Below are 21,190 nucleotides of genomic sequence, written 5' to 3' on the forward strand. Positions count from 1 at the left end.
CTACGGCACTCAAATAAGTTCTCTTGTGGCCTGGCTGCAATAAAACCCTAGAGCTAGACATCTGCCAGGCTACACTCGTCCACTGTACCATTGCCTTGCTGTAGCTAACCCTCGGACCCACCTATGAAACCCCACCTCACCACAAAGACATGAAGTAATGTGTCGTGACCACACAGAGTCTTTATCCAAGCACAGAAAAAGACACTTTCTCCTGAGCACACTCTAAAATGTCTCCCTTCATGATTGCCACAAACATGGCTTTGTCCATGCACAGTGCCATTCTGTACAACCATTGGCTATATGGATACTAATACGATATGTGCAGCCCAGAGGATGCAATTAAACATCATCTGAAGTCACTTAAGTAGTTTTAAAGTTTGTTAATTGTGTAATTTGGGTGAAGAAGCAAGCAATACACATGGCAGTGTTCATTTGAATAAATAGTTTATATTTTTTTGTCACTGTCACTTCATCACTGCATAGAATACTATGAAATAATATGTTGCGTGCACATCATCTCACAGAAGGATTTTATTTCAAACACTCGACTGACGTTATGAAGTGAGTTTGGAGTAAAAACATGTTATTAAATGTTGTCTTTTGTTGGCTCATAAATACTTCTCATGTTTGGAAAGATGTTTGACGCGTGTTGCTTTTTCAAATGCATGTTATAAGCGACTCAAACTCACCATTTACTACTGATCACAGAGTTGTGCTTCACTGACAAGCTGCGCATAACAGCCTTCGCGAATTCATAATCACACAAAACCAAATGATTCAATTGTGATTTTGATTTGATTTTGATTAATTTGTACAGCCCTACCTGTAGCGCAGTGTAGTTACAAGTAGGAGAAATGTAAGATACTGTACATTTATTGTAGTCAAGAAATTGTTAAAAACTTACAAATAAAATTTAATTAACCAATTATTTTGCATACTAGCATCATACTTGTAATACTGTTTCTGCTATTTTGAAGGGATAGTTCACCCAAAAAATGTAATTCTCGCCCCATGTCATTACAAACCCATAAGGGCTCTCCTCTAGCCAGACAAATGATTACAGTGTGGTTTAATTGGTGATTGATATCATTCATAATATTTCTTTCAGTTAATTCTGCTAGAAGATTGGGTTACAGCATATGAGGGGAGTTGAAGCTGGACATAGAGGTCTGTGCAGAAGACATCTGGTTCTCACAGGCTTTGCTAAGTAGTCGTAGAGCATGAAGCACAGTGACTTGTTGTAGATTTAGTGTGAGTTCACCCTTTATATTTGTATTCTCAGTTTTTAAAATAGGCAACAAACCTTATCTCAGAAATTACAAGGGCAAGTTGGTGCAGGGCTTTCAATGCAGAATTGCTACAGCAAACCGCCAAATAAAAGGTCACGTTGATGCACTTCCTGCCAATGAGGAAACATCCACAACCTGCAAGATGTGTGAGAAAATAAGTGTGAGAGGTGCTATATCAATTTCCTTCTGAGACCGCCCACCCTGGCTCTGGCAGCTCTCTTGGTTTGATTCATCACCTGCATTTGCTGACGTCAACCTGATTCACCGGGTAGCCTAGCTTGCTTGAGACCCTGTGGCCAAAGCATGCTTTTCCACCAGTTAACTGCAAACATAAATAAATATATGAAGAGTTCATTTGCAAAAAGAGATAACTCCGTTTTTAAAAAAAAAACAAAATAGGATTTGTATTTATAACATTAGCATGTTTTCTGACGGAACGGCTGTACAAATGCTCAAAGGAAATGAGTTTCAGAATGAGGCTCTTAAAATATGGTGTGTACTACAGTCATGGAAGTTCATTGTTAGCAATGCTGTTTTTATCTCAATGTATGGCTTTGGTAATCATTGTCGTTTGTTAGACCCTATGTTTTTTTCCTCCCTTTCTCCCGTCTTTTCTGCTATCGAACGGGTATGTTTTGATAAGGAAGCATTCGTTCTCGAACCCGTCCTCTTCGGGGCAACGTGTGCTACTTGCCCTTGTCAGGTGGACTGTGGCTCCGGTGTTTTTGCGCGGAACCGTGATATTAGCTGGATGCATATCAGTGCTAGCCAGTACTTCCTGCTCTAATACAATGGAGAGGAAGTCAACTAATAGTGCTATACTCTACGACTTTGCTTTGCTCTTTGAAACCCTGTTAACCTTCCCTCCATCATTTTGTATGCCATGACAGGGCCATTGAGGGCATAACATAAACCCGTTTGACACTCATGTGTATACAGTGTGGAGATATGCTACTCTTTTAGCTGATCTAGGGATTGGCCAGGATGGTCAACTTAGTTGACTTCTTTCTACAACTAACTATTTGATTAGTGTAGCTGATTAGTTGATTAGCTTCAACCTTTGTTAGTACTTGTTAAAAAATGTAATACAGTTTAAATTTATATTAAATCTTTATACTTTTATACCTTTACATATTTATATAACTATAAGTAGCAACGTCAGCTGCTAAAAAACTTCAGATCCCAACCCTGATATATTTGAATAGCCTATATTTAAACACACAAAACTAAGAAATAGCTATAAAGTATATTTATACTTTATAGCTATTTCTTAGTGTTGTGTGTTTAAATATATAAAAATATATATTAAAAGTATAATCAAGTACTTTATATGTGCTTTTGTATGTTAGTCAACACATCAAAATGTGTTCTTTAAAGCACGACAAAAGATTATTAAAACATTATGATTTAAAATATACTTTGAAGTAAAACTTTTAATGTGAAATAATTTTAAAATGCTGTTTTTTTTTAAGTGTACTTAAGCGTGTTAAAGGGGTCATATGATGTTGCTAAAAATAACATTATTTTGTGTATTTGGTGTAATGAAATGTGTTTATGCGGTTTAAGGTTAAAAAACACATTATTTTCCACATACTGTACATTATTGTTTCTCCTCTATGCCCCGCCTTTCTGAAACGCGACGATTTTTACAAAGCTCATCGGTCTGAAAAGCAAGGTGTGCTGTGATTGGCCAGCTATCCAGTGCGTTATGATTGGCCGAATACCTCAAGCGTGTGACGGAAATGTTACGCCCCTACCATATTGTGATGATGCCCTGTCAGGCCGGAGCGATGATTCAAAAACATGAAAACCCATTATAAACGAGGCATTCGTTGCATCCAGTGGGGACATAATTATGGATTATAATGACTTATACTGTCTTTTTATGCGTTGCGTTGCATCGCGCCGCGTAAACATAAAACCATGTCTGCATTTGTGATCGGAGAAATGACAAACAACAAGCCAAAGGAAAAATTGAAATCGCATCATATGACCCCTTTAAGAAACCGTTACGAAAGTGTATGTACACTTAAGTGGCCTTTTATTTTATTAACATCGTGCAAGTACCGTTTTTCAAAAATATGTTTCTAAGATTTATAGAATACATTCAATACATTGAAGTGCCCTTCTTCACAGGGAATGTTTTTAGTAGTGGTGGTTTAAAATGGATTAATTAAAAGACAACCTCTCAAAAGGTTGTTAGCATGCTATGATAACAGTCTAAAAATAATCATCTGTAGTTAGCAAAGTTGAACAGTTGTTTATAGACTAGTCCATTTTGGATATATGTGGTTTTAATCATCCTAAGAACCAATCTTTCTTTGTTCCAACCCTGATAAAGAATCCAGATATATTTAAGACTCTACCTGCCGTGGGTATTTTGTCTTTGCAGGCTAAGTGAAGTGACATGTGGCCAAGTATGGTGACCCATACTCAGAATTAGTGCTCTGCATTTATCCCATCCAAAGGAACCCGCAACGTTTGGATTACGAGTCCAACTCTCTTCTTAATAGGTTAAGCTGTAAAACCTGGAGCATGAAGAAGCTTTATGCAAAAACAAATTAGTTACTAGTTTGCATAACACTAAAGGACTGCCTTAGGAAACCACTGTGGTGTATGCTAGTGGGAGTTTGCTCTCAAATACTGAAGAAGTGCCCTTTGGCAAGCGCATAAAGTGCTTGGCTAATGCTCAGCTAAGCTAGCTGACTGATATTGTCTGGGTTGTGTGTACCCAGAATCTTTTTGCAGATGTTAGGAAAGAAAATAGCCAGCAACCCTTCAGTCATGACAGACTGCTCTGTCTTTTCACACAACACATCAAAACTCTTTAACTCAAATATTACATATGTGAGAGTACATGATCAAGCTAAATGCTACACTCAGGGAAGGGATTCAGATGATATACTCTTCGGCTTTTCATTTTATATGGAAGTACGTGGATTGGGAAGCAGAGATGGAGTTCTAAAGGGAAAAATATAGGTGTCCTCAAATCAAGTAAAAAATGAGAACATCTTTCATTTGAATCAGTCACGTCATTCATATCAGACTGAGGGTCAGACTGTCATAAAGTTCAGTTGTCTTAAAGTTCAAAGTTATCATCAATTTACTCAATTTTAATTTTGCATCAGAATGTTGGTAATTAAGTAGAAGGAGGGTTATTTCATGGATACCAGCAAAAACTAGGTTTCTTCCTAGAAAAATGAAGCACAGCAGCGAGGAGCCCCCTCACATAAGAGAAAATTGGATTGAGGAGTTGCACACTGGGAGCTCTGTCTACTAGCTTCTCCTTGCCCATAATTCAATTACTAGGAGCTGACATCATCGCGTGACACAGGTTTTCTTTTGTGATGGCCAGCCATGGCAGCACGAGTGTGTGATCAGCTGGCTCATGAGCCGATGTTGTGTCAGAGTGGCGTGTTTCTAGATGACACTGAGAGAAAAACGGGTCAAAAGAGAGGACTCGGAAAAGAAAAAAGAGTCATGTCTAAATGGTAACTGTCAAAAAAATGCATTCCAGGGTCAAAAAGTGCATTGAAATTATTGCAATGTTGTCAGCAAAATTATTATTATTATTATTTGTAGTAGTAGTAGTATTAATAAATTCTTGTTAGAGTAATGTATTATACTATTTATAATAATAATATTATATTTCTCTGTTCTTTATAGGGCTGGGTTTTGACACAAATTTCACGATTCGATTCGATTCTCATTCACAAGCTTTCGATTCGATTCAATATCGATTATTTTGGATATATATCAGGTACAGTACTTGCCAAATTTTCTCAAGGAAAAAAAAACTCAACTAAATGCTGTAAAATATACAGTCAGTTGGTACTACATTAATATAATAGTGAAGGTTAAAATTAAATGATTTGTAACCTATAGCATACAACTGTTAAAATTACACAATGAAGTTTTTAAAATAAAAAAGTTACAATTACATAATAATATTTCTACTTCAATTCTGGGTTTTTTTTAAATATAAAAATTTAAATGGTGGCTGTCATAAAAAAATGATGGATTTATTCAAACATAAATTAAACATTAGAACAGTAAAATTATAATGAATATGTTATGTGGCGCATATATTTAGCAAAATAACCCTCTCTACAGTTTATTTTTCTATCCGAATAATGAGTTTATGGTCACCGAATATGTTTGTTTCTGAGGTAAATGTGACGTTACGTGACACTGTTTACAAGACGTTATATTGACGTCTTTGCGTGGCTGAAACACTAATTGAGCGATTACATGAGACAGGATGCAGATTGTAAAGTTGTACTCTTTCTTTTAACTTACCTTCGGATATTTAGTCATGATTATTTTGTGTTGAAACTTGTATTAATGTGGAGGAGACGCCTCGCGCTGCTGAGGCGCTACAGCGATCTGTCACTCCACATTAAACAGCGCCAAAACGGCATTTATTGTTTGAATACTGCAGTACAATGAACATAAATTGAAACCTGAGACTTTGTTTCATATTAAAAGCACCAAAGCACAATCAATGCCCTTCAATGTTCCGTCCATTAACTGAAAACAGGCTCCACTAATCGATTCTTGGGATTTAAGAATCTATATCGTTCCGTAAAAAAGAGAATCGATTAATATCGAGATATCGATATTTTTTACCCAGCCCTAGTTCTTTAGTTATTTATTTAATTATCATTTAAATAATAATGAAATGTAAAATATTATTTTGTCATATTAATTTTATAAATTTTATTTTTATTACATTAATATTTTATTTATGTCCTTAGCTTATCACATGCCTGAAATTTGTATTCTTTAATATAGTTTAATAGTCAATAAGAACATTACACCCAACTGCCCAAACCACAAAATCATGCTGGTTCATTTTTGCACCACTTTATTCAGAGGTCCACCTTCTGTTCAGGGATTTCCTCTTGAACTGTCACGTTTCCTTTGCTGCCTTTCCTTGGCAACACATTGCGGTTGCCAGGTATGTGAGGATTGTAATGACAATTGTCATTTCCGCCTCTGTGGATGGTTTTTAATGAAAGCAGATATGTAAATACAACAGGACGCCAGGCGCGTCACATTTCCCCATCCGCCTCTCCCTTGCAGGCTGTTTAAGAGCTCCTCTATTGACTTTCAAAAGTAGGCCAGTGCGTATTACCGTGATTGTGCCCTGTTGGCTAAGATAGCTTATCAAAGTGCAAACACAAGCTCGGAAATCAACACAGGCTTGAGAAGACACAACTGTCTAATGTGCACATAAATGCTGGAATAGTTATTAAGATTTTCTTAGCATGCTTTTCCTTATGAGCAGCCCAGGATTTGACTACATCACTAGGCCAAAGTGTAGCAGCAACAGGTGTGGTCAATGTATTTAAGTTCAGAATGCCTTGAAGGCCGATCGATTCAGGGATAGTTTGTATTTATAAGCACACTAAATAAGATTAGACCAACCTGGAGGAAATCAGACGCTAAATCGGTTCTCTTACACCAGCATGATCCAGGATTACAGATCTTTATTTGGAAGGAAAATGAGCCCACACTGAAGTCTTGTGTTCCGCTATTGACTGGATGTATTGAGTTCAGCTGGAGTCCAATATTTCATTTCCCCAGAGTGGAATCCGAAACAGAGAGACAGACTAGAGGCCTGGCGAGAACTTGGTTGGAGCTGGTTCTGATTTGGGAAACATTCTGATCCCGCGAGTCAGGCGGCCCCACAGACACACATTCAGGCCAGAGTCAGTCACGAAGGGCTTGGCAACTATCACTCCAAACTGGTTTAGTGTCCTATTCTGAAAGGCTTTGAACATTTCACCCCTTTCTGAATATTTATCTTCAGTAATCTTTAGTGGAATACTTTCACTATTGTAGAAGTAATAAAAGTGCTTAAGCAAAAATACTTCAGATCATTTTTGGACTTTGGTGGTTTCCATAAGTAATGAACTTCCTGTTTTACTATGTCATAGAACTGTACTGTAGAAGTTGCATTGAGTAGGGATTTTTGGTGCCAAAGACCCCCATAAAAGACACTTTCTTCTTGCCAAGGACCCCCTTAAATAAAAAAAAAAAAATATAATAAATAAATATTATATATATATATATATATAGTGTGTGTGTGTGTGCATGTGTGTGTGTGTGTGTGTGTGTAAGAGAGAGAGAGAGAAAATAGTAAATGTGATATTATAAGACAGCTTTTTGTTTAAAAATTACATAATGGGCATTTGCCTTGTCATTTCCAAAATAAATTATTAAAATAACTGGAAATAAAGTAAAAAAAAAAAAAAAACTGGTAAAATATTAGTATTTAAAAAAAAAAAATACTAATATTTTTTATTTGAGTAGAGAAATTTTAAAAATTTCTGGTATAGCGTGTCAGTGATAGAAAACAAAGACATGCTTGAGTAGGTTACTGCATTTTTACCATTCTGATTTGCACGAAAACCACTGCAGTCTAGTACGTACATTCTGTATGGATATTGTTGCATTGATGCCAAGTGAATTCAGAATAATTCCTTTGACACTGATAAATTACCATTGATAATCTTCACTTTGTTTGATTAATTGTACAGTCGTACCATGTTGTCAGGAAGCTGGCGATATGCAGCCCAATTGCTAAAGATTTTGATTATCAGGTGTGAATTTTCATTTCAATTATTTATTCTTCTTCAGCTTCAGCATGCTATACTGACAGAATTTACAGGAAGTGCGCAACAGGAAGTGGCGAGCACAGTATGCCTGCATATAGTGCAAATCTAAGAGAAGATTGTTTCCTTGTTAGTGCTGAACACCTGACACTCATACTGACCTGACTTGGCACGCTAGAAAACATTTGCACCTGTGTTTCTGTGTAAGGATAGAGAAAGAACAAAAATTGACTGGAATTTCTGCTCTTCTGAATCTCTCTACGTGTATGTATGCATGGCAGGAAGAAAGAGTTTGTGTGTTCACTTTTATGTGGCAATAAATCAATGTCTCCTTCTCTGCTGAGTACAGAGATATACTCGTGTGGGTGTCTTATCTCCTGTCTCTTTATAATCTCCGTGCGACTGCATATTCGCGCTGTTCAAAGGCAAACCCTGTGCCCCGTTTCAGCCGATAATATGAACCACTGGCATCGACTGCTTCGCAGGTTTGTCTGGGGAGAAATGAATAAAACGCCAAACAGCTGAACGATAATTTTAAAATGGACAGAACTTGGCACGGACATTGTTTTTAAGTTTCCAGTCTTGTTGCCAGCTCAGGGAATTCCCTGATGTGCTGCCTAATGGTTGCATAAGAAGCAAAACTGTCAATCGATGAAACATTTTAATCATATCATATTTACATGATATGGTGAGTAATTAATCGAATTAATCACAATTAATCACATATATCAATATTTGCTTTAAAAAAAACTTAAATGTATACATACACTACACTATAAAAGTACATTTTAATTTGTGTCTGACAAATTATATCTACCTTGACTAAAGGTTATTATGACAAAAAAACATCTACCTTGACTAAAGGTTATTATGACAAAAAAATAAATGTTTTTTATTACAAATCAGAACAGTGTGATGCATACTCAAGAACTGAGCAACTGAACAACATGACAAAAACAGTCATCGAATAGTCTCATGTCTAGTTGGGGACGTAGAACAACAATAATTGAACATGAAAGTTGTATACAAAGTTACAGTATTTGTGAAATCTTAACACATCATATTAGCATATTAGTGGTCATGGTAGACATGACATCCCCTGAAAGGCACGAGCTAATTTTTGTAATGACACTGTTATTTTTATTTTTATTTTTTTAAGTCAAATGAAATGAGATTACCATCTGTTTGTAAAGTATTTAATATGTTGGATTATCCAAAATGATGCGTTAGCAAGTGAGTAATAAATACAGAAGCCATTTTTTTCCATGGAATTCCCCACAAAAGTACCTTTATTTATTATGATGTAACAATACTTGATTTTGATCATAATGCTAAACTTCCAGTTTTTCTTCTTTGGAGCATTTGGGTTTGGTTCCACCTGACTGCTTCAGTTCTGGGGCTTGGGTTATACTTAGTACGTGTGAGACCTGCTGAGCTAGTGATGAGCTAATGACAGGTCTGGGCGCTCTCTCTGTCTCCTGCTAACCACACTCACACATTCTTGACGTCTGTCAGCAGAAAGCAGCGCTGTCTACACCAGACATGACCCAACACGAGGCCAACGCTGAAAATGAATGCATAATTAGACCCTCATTTTATGCTGGCCGTTGTGAGGAGCACAACTTCATATGTTGTAACCTTTTGCGGCCCCACGACTGCATAAAACTGCTTTGAAATCCTGTAGGAATGAGGTTATGTCATCACACATTGGTGTTATTTGTTTTTTAGTCTTTTTGACGTCTGATTATCTAGAGCAGGCTGGAAATTGTCTTTTGTGTATTTTAACCAGAAGAGAAGCTCTCACATGTGGCTACATCTGAGTCATAACAGCATCCTTTTTGCTGTCTTTTCCTGGGGAGTTTTCCATTTTAAAGCACATAGGACAATTATAGTGGCATTTTAGTTCTGCTTTGGAAGTTGTTCCTTGCTTCTGCAGGCCTACAGGTTCTGTCATCACATTGAAATCAGACTGCAAACTCACAAATCAGCTAAAACACAATTTATTTTGAAATTATGCTGATTCGCCAACTTTAGTACATTGCTCCATCATGTAAATAATTTGGTTGAACCAGTGTTCTGTTTAGAATTTATTTAGATTATTTATTTTATTTCAGTAATTTCTTTAGATAATTTTTTTTTTATTTGTTTGTTTGTTTAGTTAAAATCATTTAGTTTTTAAATGGTTTATATATGTATTCCAAAGTTCAAGTGTGGTGAACTCTGACCTGCAAATTCGTATCACGTGAAGACGTGTGACCAGTAGAAAATCAATAGGTCATGACCTCTAAATTAAAAGAACATAAACAATAAAGCCCACGGAAATCTAATAGATCCTATGTTTTGACATTTTAGTATTATTTTTATTTGTTTTAAGTTGATTTAAACGGTGCTACAGATTGTGACATCATGTCTTGTTCGTTGCTTTCTCCAAAGAAATGTTGTATGCTCAAAGTCTAGTGTGACCATGGCTTAAAGCACCGCGACAATACACATTATTTGGTCATCTTTGTGCATCTTTTGAGCAACCCACCACAGGCATTGCATTCATGCATTAATAGTCTAATTTAAAAATTGTTTAAAAACCAGTGCATTCAGTTCCATTCCTTTTTTCTCAGTCTAGCTGTTTTTGAATACAAAAAAACGCATCTAAACGCCACTTAAGAAACATCTACTGTATACCCCAAACCAGCCCAATTAAAAGAGACTTTGAGTTAAGGCTGATTAATCAACTAATTGTTCAGGCAACCCACCTTCTAATCAGTTCTGAAATTTCATTGTTTTAATGTTGTTTGCACATCCGTAGTTCTGATAAAGAACTGGATTTTGATTCCCAATGCTGATGCCTTTAGTAAATCTTGGATGCTTAGAGATGGAATGAGAGGGGGAAGGAGGGGTCGCAGTCACAGAACAGTGTGGCCTTTCAGGCTCCTTGGAGGAAGGGATTGAAGTAAGGAGGGAGAGAAATAGAAATGGAACTCTGTGTCCTTGGCTTGTGGACTGCCCTGAACACATGACCTCCATCTGCCTGTGCAGCTTACAGTGGCACGCACACTCACTCAAATACACACACTAGTGTATGTTAAGTGTGTCACGTAAAATCACTAACATTTTAATGTATACTCAAATAGACATATACGACCACACTGACCAATCCAGACCAGGAATATACTTTATGCAAGTATGCAGACACGAATGCTTGGTCAGCATATTGCAAGCATCCGTACTTGGCAGAATCCAATGTCAGTACTCAAGGGGGTGATAGAGTTACTTTGAAATACCTGCGCTATATTATTCAGTTGGCTAGTTATAAACATGTCAACTGTTTAACTGACTTGATCCATGCTGTGCTTTAAAGGCAAAATGCAGTAACTACACTTATGGACCAAAATTGTCCATAAGAAAATTTGAAAATTTATATAAAATCAAAGTTTAATCAAAATATTTGAAGCTATTTTCTCTTTTCCATTATTGGTTTAGTTGTTACAATGACAATTAACGCCATACACATGTCTGCACTGAACACATAAAAGCGAAGTTCAAAATCAAAAATTGTACTGTTGTCAAAAACAGGGCAAGCCACATGGATTGCATAAAAAGTTAAATATGGCACCAGTTTACTGTTGGTGTCTCATTGTGCTATCACTAATTATAATGGTTTCATTTTAATTTTATAAATGTAAAATTATATACTTATTGTCCTTACATTTGTAATTTCAACATTATTTAAAAAAAATAATTGAATAAAATGAAAGTGAAATATATTTTTCAAGGTAATAATTTCTGGGTTTGTGTTAATCATAGAAGAAGTGTATATATGAAGTTATTGTATATATGAATTAAATTAAGGTATTTCTGAATAAATGAATTGCTCAGGACAAAGAAAAATAAATGTCATGTCATTAAACCATTGTAACGGGGCGAACGAGACGAGAGACATGCAGATCCATTTGCAAGCTTTATTAGACAGAGATGTGGTCATAAAAAAGGCATGGGTCAGACAGTGGCAAGCAGGTACATTACAGGCAAGACAAAAGAATATCCAAAGGAAGGCGTGAGTCAGTCGACAGTGAACGTTATCCAGAGGGCTTGACGAGGGGAAATCCAATAACACGAGCAATAATCCAGGCGAGGTGCAAACACAGTCCGAAACAGAAAGGCAAAGGAGTAAGCCAAGATAAACAGGCAATAATCAGGTAACACGGGAAAGCAGGCAAGACAAGACTATGACTAGGAACTAAGGACTAGAAACTAGGGAAGGAAACTGTCTCCGTAATGTGCTACCACTAGGAGAGCGATATACGCAAACAATACTCGGCAGTTTGAAAAGGATCTGAGTGGGGGTAATATAGTGGGTGTGTGATTGGTTACAGCTGTGTGCAATCAGTGCAATGGATGATGGGATATGTAGTCCGGGATGACATGCAACAGTTTGTGTAGTGTGAGAGTCAATGTAACGGAAGATCGAACGGGAGTCCATGGACAGGATTCGTGACAACCATGTTTTTCAAGCTAATGCCCACAATATTGCCCCTTGTGGCAACACTGATGCGTACTTGCGCTGCATTATAAATTATGATGAAGCATATTTCTAAATGTAATGACACATAAAAATCAAAGAATTTGAGTTCATATACTTGGGTAGAGTATGCATACTTACATATGCTATATTTAAGTTATTTTCACCTTAATTTCACCCTAATGTATCGCATGCATGGCATGCTATCAGATGCTACATGTGGAGTACTTTTGTTATAAATAACCTGGAATATTCCTTTAAAGCTGCTGTATTCCTTTAAAGATTTATGCTCTCTGTAAGATTTTTAGTTATCAGGCCATGGGGTCGTGTTTTACAGAGACATTTTAAGGCATATTTGATGTCTAGATGTCCATTATTTAAGGGGGCAATGGAGTGGGCACTGCTTTGGCTGTAGTTGAGCTCTTGGGTTTGTATCTGTGGTCTGTAGGGCTTTGTTTATTCTCTCTGGAGTGAGAATGACTGCGGCTGGATCTGGTGCCAAACAGAAGTCTGCCAGAGGAGGAGTGCAGTAGGGCAGCTCTCTCTCCACCCCCAGCTTGGCTCTGTGGCCTGGCATTCCAGTCCGTTCCACACACACACACACACACAAACTCAGAGGCTCAAATACACAACCACTGCTTCCTGAAAGACAGGAAGTGAGGCCAGCTTCCCGTGACAGTCCTCTTTCATGTGGTCACTTCCTGGTGTTTGGCTCTTGCTGTTGACTTTCTTCATTGTTCCTGCAACAGGGGCTTCAAATCGTGTGTATGTGAAAATAACTCTTTGAGTATGCAATATGAGTATGACATATTTGTCAGGGTTTGCACGATTATGGACAACCTGGAATTATCAGGGAATTTAACATTTTTTATTTTCTTGACTTTTTTTCAGGCCTAATCTAATAATCTGTAACTAATAAATCTTAAATACATCTTAAAAAGCTAAGGGAAAGTTGTGGAAATTGTTATGCTCAGCTCATCTAGAAAGTGATGTATAACCTAATAAAAAATAATATATAAATGTAATGCATGTAACTGACTTTGACAGCCAGCAATCGTCAAGCAATTTTGTTTTATGAGAAGAGCAGATTTGGTATTTTGATAATAACTTGTTTCCAATGCCATGAGAAGAGTAAGTTCAGTAAGCAAGTGATCTGCGGAAGTGTGGCTCAATTGGACTGTTAAACACAGTAAACAATCTTCTCTTGTTTGTTAATAATCATGCACATGCAAAACAAATATTGCCATTTTATATTTTATATTGATTTAAGTCACTGATACCAAATAAGAATATCCTACTTTGAATGGAATACAGCATAATACACTCTTAAAAATAAAGGTGCTTCAAAAGGTTCTTCAAGCGATGCCATAGAAGAACCATTTTTGGTTCCACAAAGAACCATTCAGTCAAAGGTTCTTTAAAGAACCATCTCTTTCTTTACCTTTCTTACCTTAATCTGAAGAACCTTCTTTCACCACAAAGAACCTTTTGTGAAACAGAAAGGTTCTTCAGATGTTAAAGGTTCTTTATGGAACCATTTAGACAAAAAGGTTATTCTATGGCATCGTGAAGCACCTTTATTTTTAAGAGTGTACCATGTTACTACAATTTTATTATAGTATAACTGTAACAACTGTGGTATTGTGGACACCATACAATAATTTATTCCAAATTAATTTTATTTATTAATTAGTTTATTTTTACATTTATGACTCTACAGTTACTGTAATAAAGGTAGATTGATTAAAATATATATAGCCATATGAAATGACTGAAATGTGGACATTTTTTAGCACAGCACATTATACCACATTTTCACTGTAGGAAAATATAATGACATGATTCAGTTGCATAGATGACACATTGTGTTCTTGATCATAACATTCTAGAAATTGCTCAGTTTTATATAATGCCATCTCATTGTGTGTACTGTTGTGGTATTTGTGGAATGGCAGTATTGTTGCGAATATTATTATTATTATTAGATTTAGATCTTCACACAACAAGAGTTATGTTTGGGGTTTAGTATCCACAGACAGGAATGTGGATTGGGACACTGTAGTTCCAGAAGAGATAGGGTATTAGCGGGCTAGCTGTGATTATGTTTGAACTTTGAACACAGTGATTAGTTGGAATGTCGAAGTTCCTGTGTTCTGCCACCACTAATACATCAACTATTGTCAAAACAGGCTAAAAATGTGTCAATCGGGAAGGAAGCCGCAGACGTGCACACAGGATTAATACGCTTTGATATCGTTTTCTGGCCGTTTGTTCTCATACTTTTAGGGACAAATTCAACTGCGGTTTGGAGGAACTCAGTTGGCTTGTGCTATTTAGAGGACACAAACATACAGTGCAGCAGTCAAACAGGATAAATGGACTCTCTCATAGCTCCGGTTTGTCATCGTTCATAGGTAGCATCAGAGAAGGAACTCCTTTTTCAATAGTTCACCGCTAGTGCACAAACACTTTGATAACACTCAACAGGAAGTGGAAGAGTTTTGAGCCACATCCAAACATACTGCTCTGCCAGACTGTTCCCACTCAGAATGCCGAGTCCTATCCTGGTATTCCCCAGGACTCCCATTCTCCCAAACCTCTCCATATATCCATCGGTGAATCTTCTTCTAATGTGGTTGTGGTTAAATTTGTCACGCTATACATATTTGCGGACTGGCGAAGAGATATTTCACATGACATGCAAAGTTGTGTTTTAAAGTAGTGACGCTGTTTTCAGTTCTGCAGTTTTCTGTTCAAAATTTGAGCCAGATAGACAGTTTTAGTTAGCAGAGCGAAATTACTTCAGTTGGTATTGTTCTGCTTTGGATTCATGCATGCTTAGCTCTGAATTATTTTGATTCATTTGATTTTTAGATTTTGCTTCGCTCTGTAAATGCTAACTCACATAATGTACGTCATCATACGATGTTATTTGTAGTTATTCTGATAATTTCCCCTTTTTGTGCCATGTGATGCATACTGCCCACAAGAATGGTGAGAGGTGTTTCCAATTGGCTGGCTTTATTTCAATTTCTGGGTGTCTAGTTGTTTTCATGCATTTTTTAAAAAGTTTTATACCATTTTTGATTTTAAAGGGGTCATATGATGCGATTTCAAGTTTTCCTTTCTCTTTGGAGTGTTACAAGCTGTTCGTGAATAGATAAGATCCCTGAAGTTGCAAAGACTAAAGTCTCAAAACCAAAGAGATATTCTTTATCAAAGTTAAGACTCTGCCACGCCCCCCTAAAACGGCTCGTTCTAACACGCCCCCACATATCTAGGTCACTATGTGGAAATATTTGCATAATAATAAAAAAAAAAAAAGTAAAGTGGTTAAGCCATGCATTAAAAAGTACTTGAATGTGAAGTAAAAAGTAGTTGACCTATCTTGACGTTTTAAAAAAAACATCAAGTGTGTGTGCATCTGTTTTTTTTTTTATTCCCAAGGTTACTCCATTTGACTATTTGAACTTAAAAAGGTCAACATATGTGATAGTTTTAAAAATGGAACAAAAGTGTGTGCGGGGCTTCTTTCTGTGATATAATTTCCTTTCTTGTCACATGACAAGAAAATGGCTTCCTGCATGTTGGTTACACCACACTGACTTGGGTGTTTCTTAATGTAAAGGCTGCATCCTAGTAAGGTTGTATATCTAGGCTGACACCTCATCAAGCTCCATTGAAGATCATGTCAATTTGAAAGATCCTTTGGAGGCAGCCTTCTTTTCACGTCCTTTGTTATTTGTATTTTAAATGATGCATCAAGTGTATCCTTTGCGTCCTCCAGTCACCCATAATCCTCCACTACACATTACAGTTCATGAAAAGGAATTAGAAAATGAGTCAGCACTGAGCTTGTCCAATATCATTATCAAATGCAAAAAAAAAAAAAAAGCTATTGGAGATGTAAGGATTATGTTTGTTGTTGTTAATTAATTACATAATGCTAAACTGCTCATGATGTAAACCACTGGAAAACCACAGATGGTTGTCATTTGCTGTATTGCATTAATAGAAAGTGAATTTTTATGTCTGTAGTTTTTATTCTTTTTTATTTCAGTTTTAGTTTTAGTTATTTTAGTACAAATTAAAATGAGACATTGAGACATGAGACTATTATAAAATAAGTTTAATTTTTACAACTTTTTTATTGATTGATTATTAAAATTGTCAATATTATTTCTGTGCTGTGACCACGGAGGTGGAAACTTTAATGGCGTAGCCAGAAGACTTGCTAGACTGTCTCGTTTTAGAGTTTAATGCTGAGGAGGACTCTCAGAAAGATAGGACAGATGCAACCTCACTAGGATTACGACTGATTTGATTTGATTAAAAATTATTTTATTTCAGAATAAGAAAGAACACATAGGTTATTGTTTATGTGAATTGCATTCGATCTTTCCAGATCTGTTTCTTTTGAGCAAGTAGGATTTATGGGCTAGATTTTCCAAAAATAAATAAATAAATGAATAAATAAATGAATAAATGTGTCTCTGCATGTGCTTCATGAAGCCTTTTAGTTCACAAACAACCACAAAGACCATCTTAAGCTGCCATCACATCCTGTAACTATCCATTAACAACTCTAAATTAGACACAGGAGGCATTTCAGACATTTCAAAAATCCCCCATTTTCCACCTCTCTAGGGAAAATAGTCCTAATGATTGAGATTACCATGACAACATAGGTAATGCATCTATGCCAGGCTGAATGTTTACCTGTGTTTGCCAGATATTATGGAATGTGAGCTCATCAGAGTGAAAGAAAGTACATCATTTTTTACTACACTATATGTGCAATAGTGCCACAACTATTCATTGGCAAGAATAGAATAACAAGCACAGAAATGGCTGTTTTGGTTGGTCATTAAGAAAGGTTGCTATTTAAGTGATATGTTGCTAATTAAGTCAGACCGTGTGGCAGTGCATTTTTTAACTTATTTTTCTTTTATAATTTTTGCGCTCCTATAAAGTAACACTATAAAGTGTCATTGGTTGAGGGCAGAAGCTGACAGGCCAAGCCACTCAAACAAAGCAATGTTCTGAAAACGTCACAGTGTTTATGCACTTTTGGTAAATCAACTTACGAATGGCTTACTCATAGTTGCGTCTGCACTTAAAACTATGAGGGCACATGTCATCTTTAATACCTTCAAATAAATCAGTTCATCCACTTTTGAAGGCAGAGGTTCATCAAGATGTATCATTGATAATAGTCAGAGCTCTGAATTTGAGGATTAGGAATGTCCTTTGTCACTAAATATAGAATTATGTTTTCATGATTCACAGCAAAACATCAAAGGCACTCTCTCGTTCTGTTTGAATAGACCACTGAGAGCAATTTGTAAATATTTGCAAGAATATGTTTATAAGAATGGCCAGTGTTCAAGGAAAACTGTCCTCAAGTCTCCTTTGAATGACAGAAAATGATGCATATAGGTGAAGGATATGGTGAGTGGACGAAAGTGGAGGTGAAAAAAAAAGTCTTTAATAGAAAACAGCTGCTGTGTGGATTTGCACTCTGCTGATTTACCGTCAGAGGGGAATTTACGGGAACAAGGCAAACTAACAACATAACGCTCACACTTTTTTCTCCTTGCTGTCTCTCTCTCTCCCACAGAACTCAATCAGACACAACCTGTCCCTACATAGCAGGTTTATCCGAGTGCAGAATGAGGGGACAGGTAAGAGCTCTTGGTGGATGCTCAACCCTGAAGGCGGTAAAAGTGGCAAGTCACCTCGACGCCGGGCTGCCTCCATGGACAACAACAGCAAGTTTGCCAAGAGCAGAGGACGAGCAGCAAAAAAAAAGGTAAGAGTTCCACACTAGACCTGCTGCATTCTCTTCCATAAACAGTACACATTATACATTTGTACATACAGTTATTTTTCTTACAAGTTGTTTCGTTCATCTCTAACTTTATAGCTGGCTCTTCAGGGTGGTCCCGAGGGGGCCGCAGATAGCCCAGGCTCTCAGTATGGCAAGTGGCCAGGCAGTCCGAACTCCCACAGCAATGATGACTTTGACGCCTGGACGGCTTTCCGTCCCCGCACCAGCTCCAATGCCAGCACACTGAGCGGCCGTCTCTCGCCCTTTATTGATGACGAACTTGGCGACTCTGATGTCCACATGGTCTACCCAGGCCCTGGGTCAGGTGCCAAAATGACCTCCACTCTCCCCAGCTTGTCTGAAATGACTGGTTCTCTGGGTCACAGTGGCTCTGAGAATGTGATGGAGAACCTTCTGGATAACCTCAACTTGCTCTCACCTAAGAACCAATCGGTGGGGTCCACAGGAGGACCTGGGTCAGGATCCAACCAGTCCTCGCCCTCTTCACTCATGCAGGCCAGCCCTGGTTACTCCCACTACAGTTCCCAAGGTCTGGCTGCGGTCAACCAGCAGACCCAACAAGACTATCGTAAGTGTCTTTACGGCCAGGGAGGAATGGGCAGCATGTCCCCCATGCCGATGCAGCCTCTGCCAGAAAGCAAGCCCAGTTTTGTTGCTAGCCCAGGAACTATGGGCCAGTTTAACTGCACAGCAGGCCTGCTGAAGGAGCTTCTTACATCTGATGGAGAGCCTGGAGAGCTCATGCCCTCAGTGGACACCGTCGTCTCCCAGTCAGCTGGAGGCAGTGGATGTATGTTGCCGCCCTACAATAGTGGGCGGAATGAACTTATGGGAGGTGGAGCATCCCACAGCCATGCCCTCTCTCATCCACACAATATGCATGGACAAACCACATCTTTGGCATTGAATGGGCGATCGTTGCACCCTCTGACCAGAATTGGTCACAGCAGTGCTGGTGGACGCTTGGGAAGCGTCAAGTCAGCCATGCAGATGCAGTATGGAGGCTCCAGTCATCTTGGAGGTGGGCTTCCTCCTTACTGCATTGTCAACAGCAACGGATATGGGCGCAGCCCAGGGATGATGCCCCACCCGCAACAGCAACACCTGGAGAAGCTGCCCAGTGATCTGGACGGGATGCCTGTGGAGCGATTTGAATGCGATGTTGAGTCCATCTTGCATGATACGCTCATGGACGGAGAATCGCTGGACTTCAACTTTGACCCCATGGCCACCCAGCAGGGGTTCCCACCTCACAATGTAAAGACCACCACCCACAGCTGGGTGTCTGGGTAGGAGCTATTTTTATTTAAAGTATAATATTTTAACACCCCAACAGTATCTGAAGCTCGGTAACTTTTCAAAATGACTTTTTGAGTAGTGGTTAAAACACACGTTTGTACACACTTTGACTTGTGTAGATGATATGTGAAGTGGCTTCTTTGACGTTTTTATTCTTATTTTTACAGGTAAAAAAAACTCAACTGGAAAACAGCAGCACAGAGCGGCTGTCCACACACATCCAAACCCTTCATCAGGGAACGTAGCCCCCATTATTCTTTCGCGTTCTTCAGCAGAGGCGGCTGAGATACGACCTCACACTGCCAAGCACACTGGCTCAGTACAGAGCTAAATTGCAAGGATATTTTCCTCAGACATTGGGACTCACGTTCAAACTAAGTGCCAAACCAGGTGCCTGTGCTCCATAGCCAAATTGACAAGCTTTATTATGCTGCCTTCTTCTTGCTGTAGAGAATTAGTCGTCAAATCAGGGCAACGAAAACCTGAGGCCCTTACATCTGCTGCAACACAAACTTACCAATGTCCACACCAATTTTCAGTAATGATTTTACAGCCGCATTTCCATTAAGGGCAAACTGTGATAAGGTATAACCATCAAATCCAACACAAGGCAGCACACCTCAAGTTTATTCGATACACCTCAGAAAAGTGACTCCGAAGGTAATAGCTCATTCATTGTTGTGTTGTCAGTTCAAAACCCTACTGCAATTTTTGCTGAGAGTAACACATTCATGCTGTGCTTCATGGAGACTCCATTATTGGCCTTATTGGGAAGAAGAACTGGAACAGCGGTAGGCAGGAATGACTGTAAATAGATTTATTTAGAAATAGCCCTGCACAAACATGACCTTGGAAATGTTAGGGAAATTGTTGCAGACCAGTTGAACTGCGTAACATACAGCACATCATTACACTTTCATTTCTGTCTTGTAACACTTTTCATTCTGTCTCAGAATTTGACGTAGGCAAGATGTACTACATTTCTAAACAGTGTGTTACTATTAACTGGTGTACAGAGAGTTTACACAATGACATCAACAATCAGGGCAACAGATTTAATGTTGTTTTGTAAATCTGAGAGAAACTGGACTTGACATTTTACATTTTGGCAGGCTTACATGGAATAGTGTTTCTCATCTGAATTATATACATCTTTCCACATTTCTTGTAAATACATGAAATATATTTCAAAAACATATAAAGTCAAAATATAAGAAGGTTATTATATATAGAAGATTTTTTTCCTTTTGTATTATCACAATTATTCTTATTGCTGTTTATTATTGGCTTCAGTTTGAGATTTTTTTTTTTTATTATTATTTAAAGGAATAGTTCACCCAATAATGAAAAGCTTATAATTTACTAAAAATATACAGTAACTTATTTTTTTTCCAAATCAATTTATTTATTCTGTGAAACACAAAAAGTGACATTTTGAACGACATCATGGCTGCTTCTTCTCATGCAATGAAAAGTCTGTCAAGTCTTTTGAACTACAAAAATAGTTCATCTTTGCCATTTGATGGCAAATACCATTGGTTTTTGTGTGTCTCTTTGCACATCTTATAGCGCCATGCTTGTTTTGGAGGATTTATGTGAAAAATGACAAATTTCA

At 37.7% G+C, this 21,190-nt stretch overlaps 1 protein-coding gene across 3 annotated transcripts in view; it reads left to right on the forward strand.

Annotated features, from left to right (window-relative positions):
* LOC107670538 (forkhead box protein O1-A) overlaps positions 1-20,902 on the forward strand; it is a 38,902-nt gene extending 18,000 nt beyond the window's left edge. The window contains exons 2-4 of one of the 3 annotated variants that reach the window (XM_016463190.1): positions 18,046-18,237; positions 18,352-19,568; positions 19,747-20,902. In XM_016463190.1, coding sequence (XP_016318676.1) covers positions 18,046-18,237; positions 18,352-19,568; position 19,747 — 1,410 coding nt within the window. In that variant the 3' untranslated portion in view covers positions 19,748-20,902. Of the gene's footprint in view, positions 1-18,045; positions 18,238-18,351; positions 19,569-19,742 lie in introns of all 3 variants that reach the window. The other 2 variants (XM_016463185.1, XM_016463197.1) reach the window with 2 other exon arrangements.
* The last annotated feature ends 288 nt before the right edge of the window (positions 20,903-21,190 follow it).

This window comes from Sinocyclocheilus anshuiensis, unplaced genomic scaffold, assembly GCF_001515605.1.
Source record: "Sinocyclocheilus anshuiensis isolate Anshui unplaced genomic scaffold, SAMN03320099.WGS_v1.1 scaffold513, whole genome shotgun sequence".
Classification (NCBI taxonomy): Eukaryota; Metazoa; Chordata; class Actinopteri; order Cypriniformes; family Cyprinidae; genus Sinocyclocheilus; species Sinocyclocheilus anshuiensis.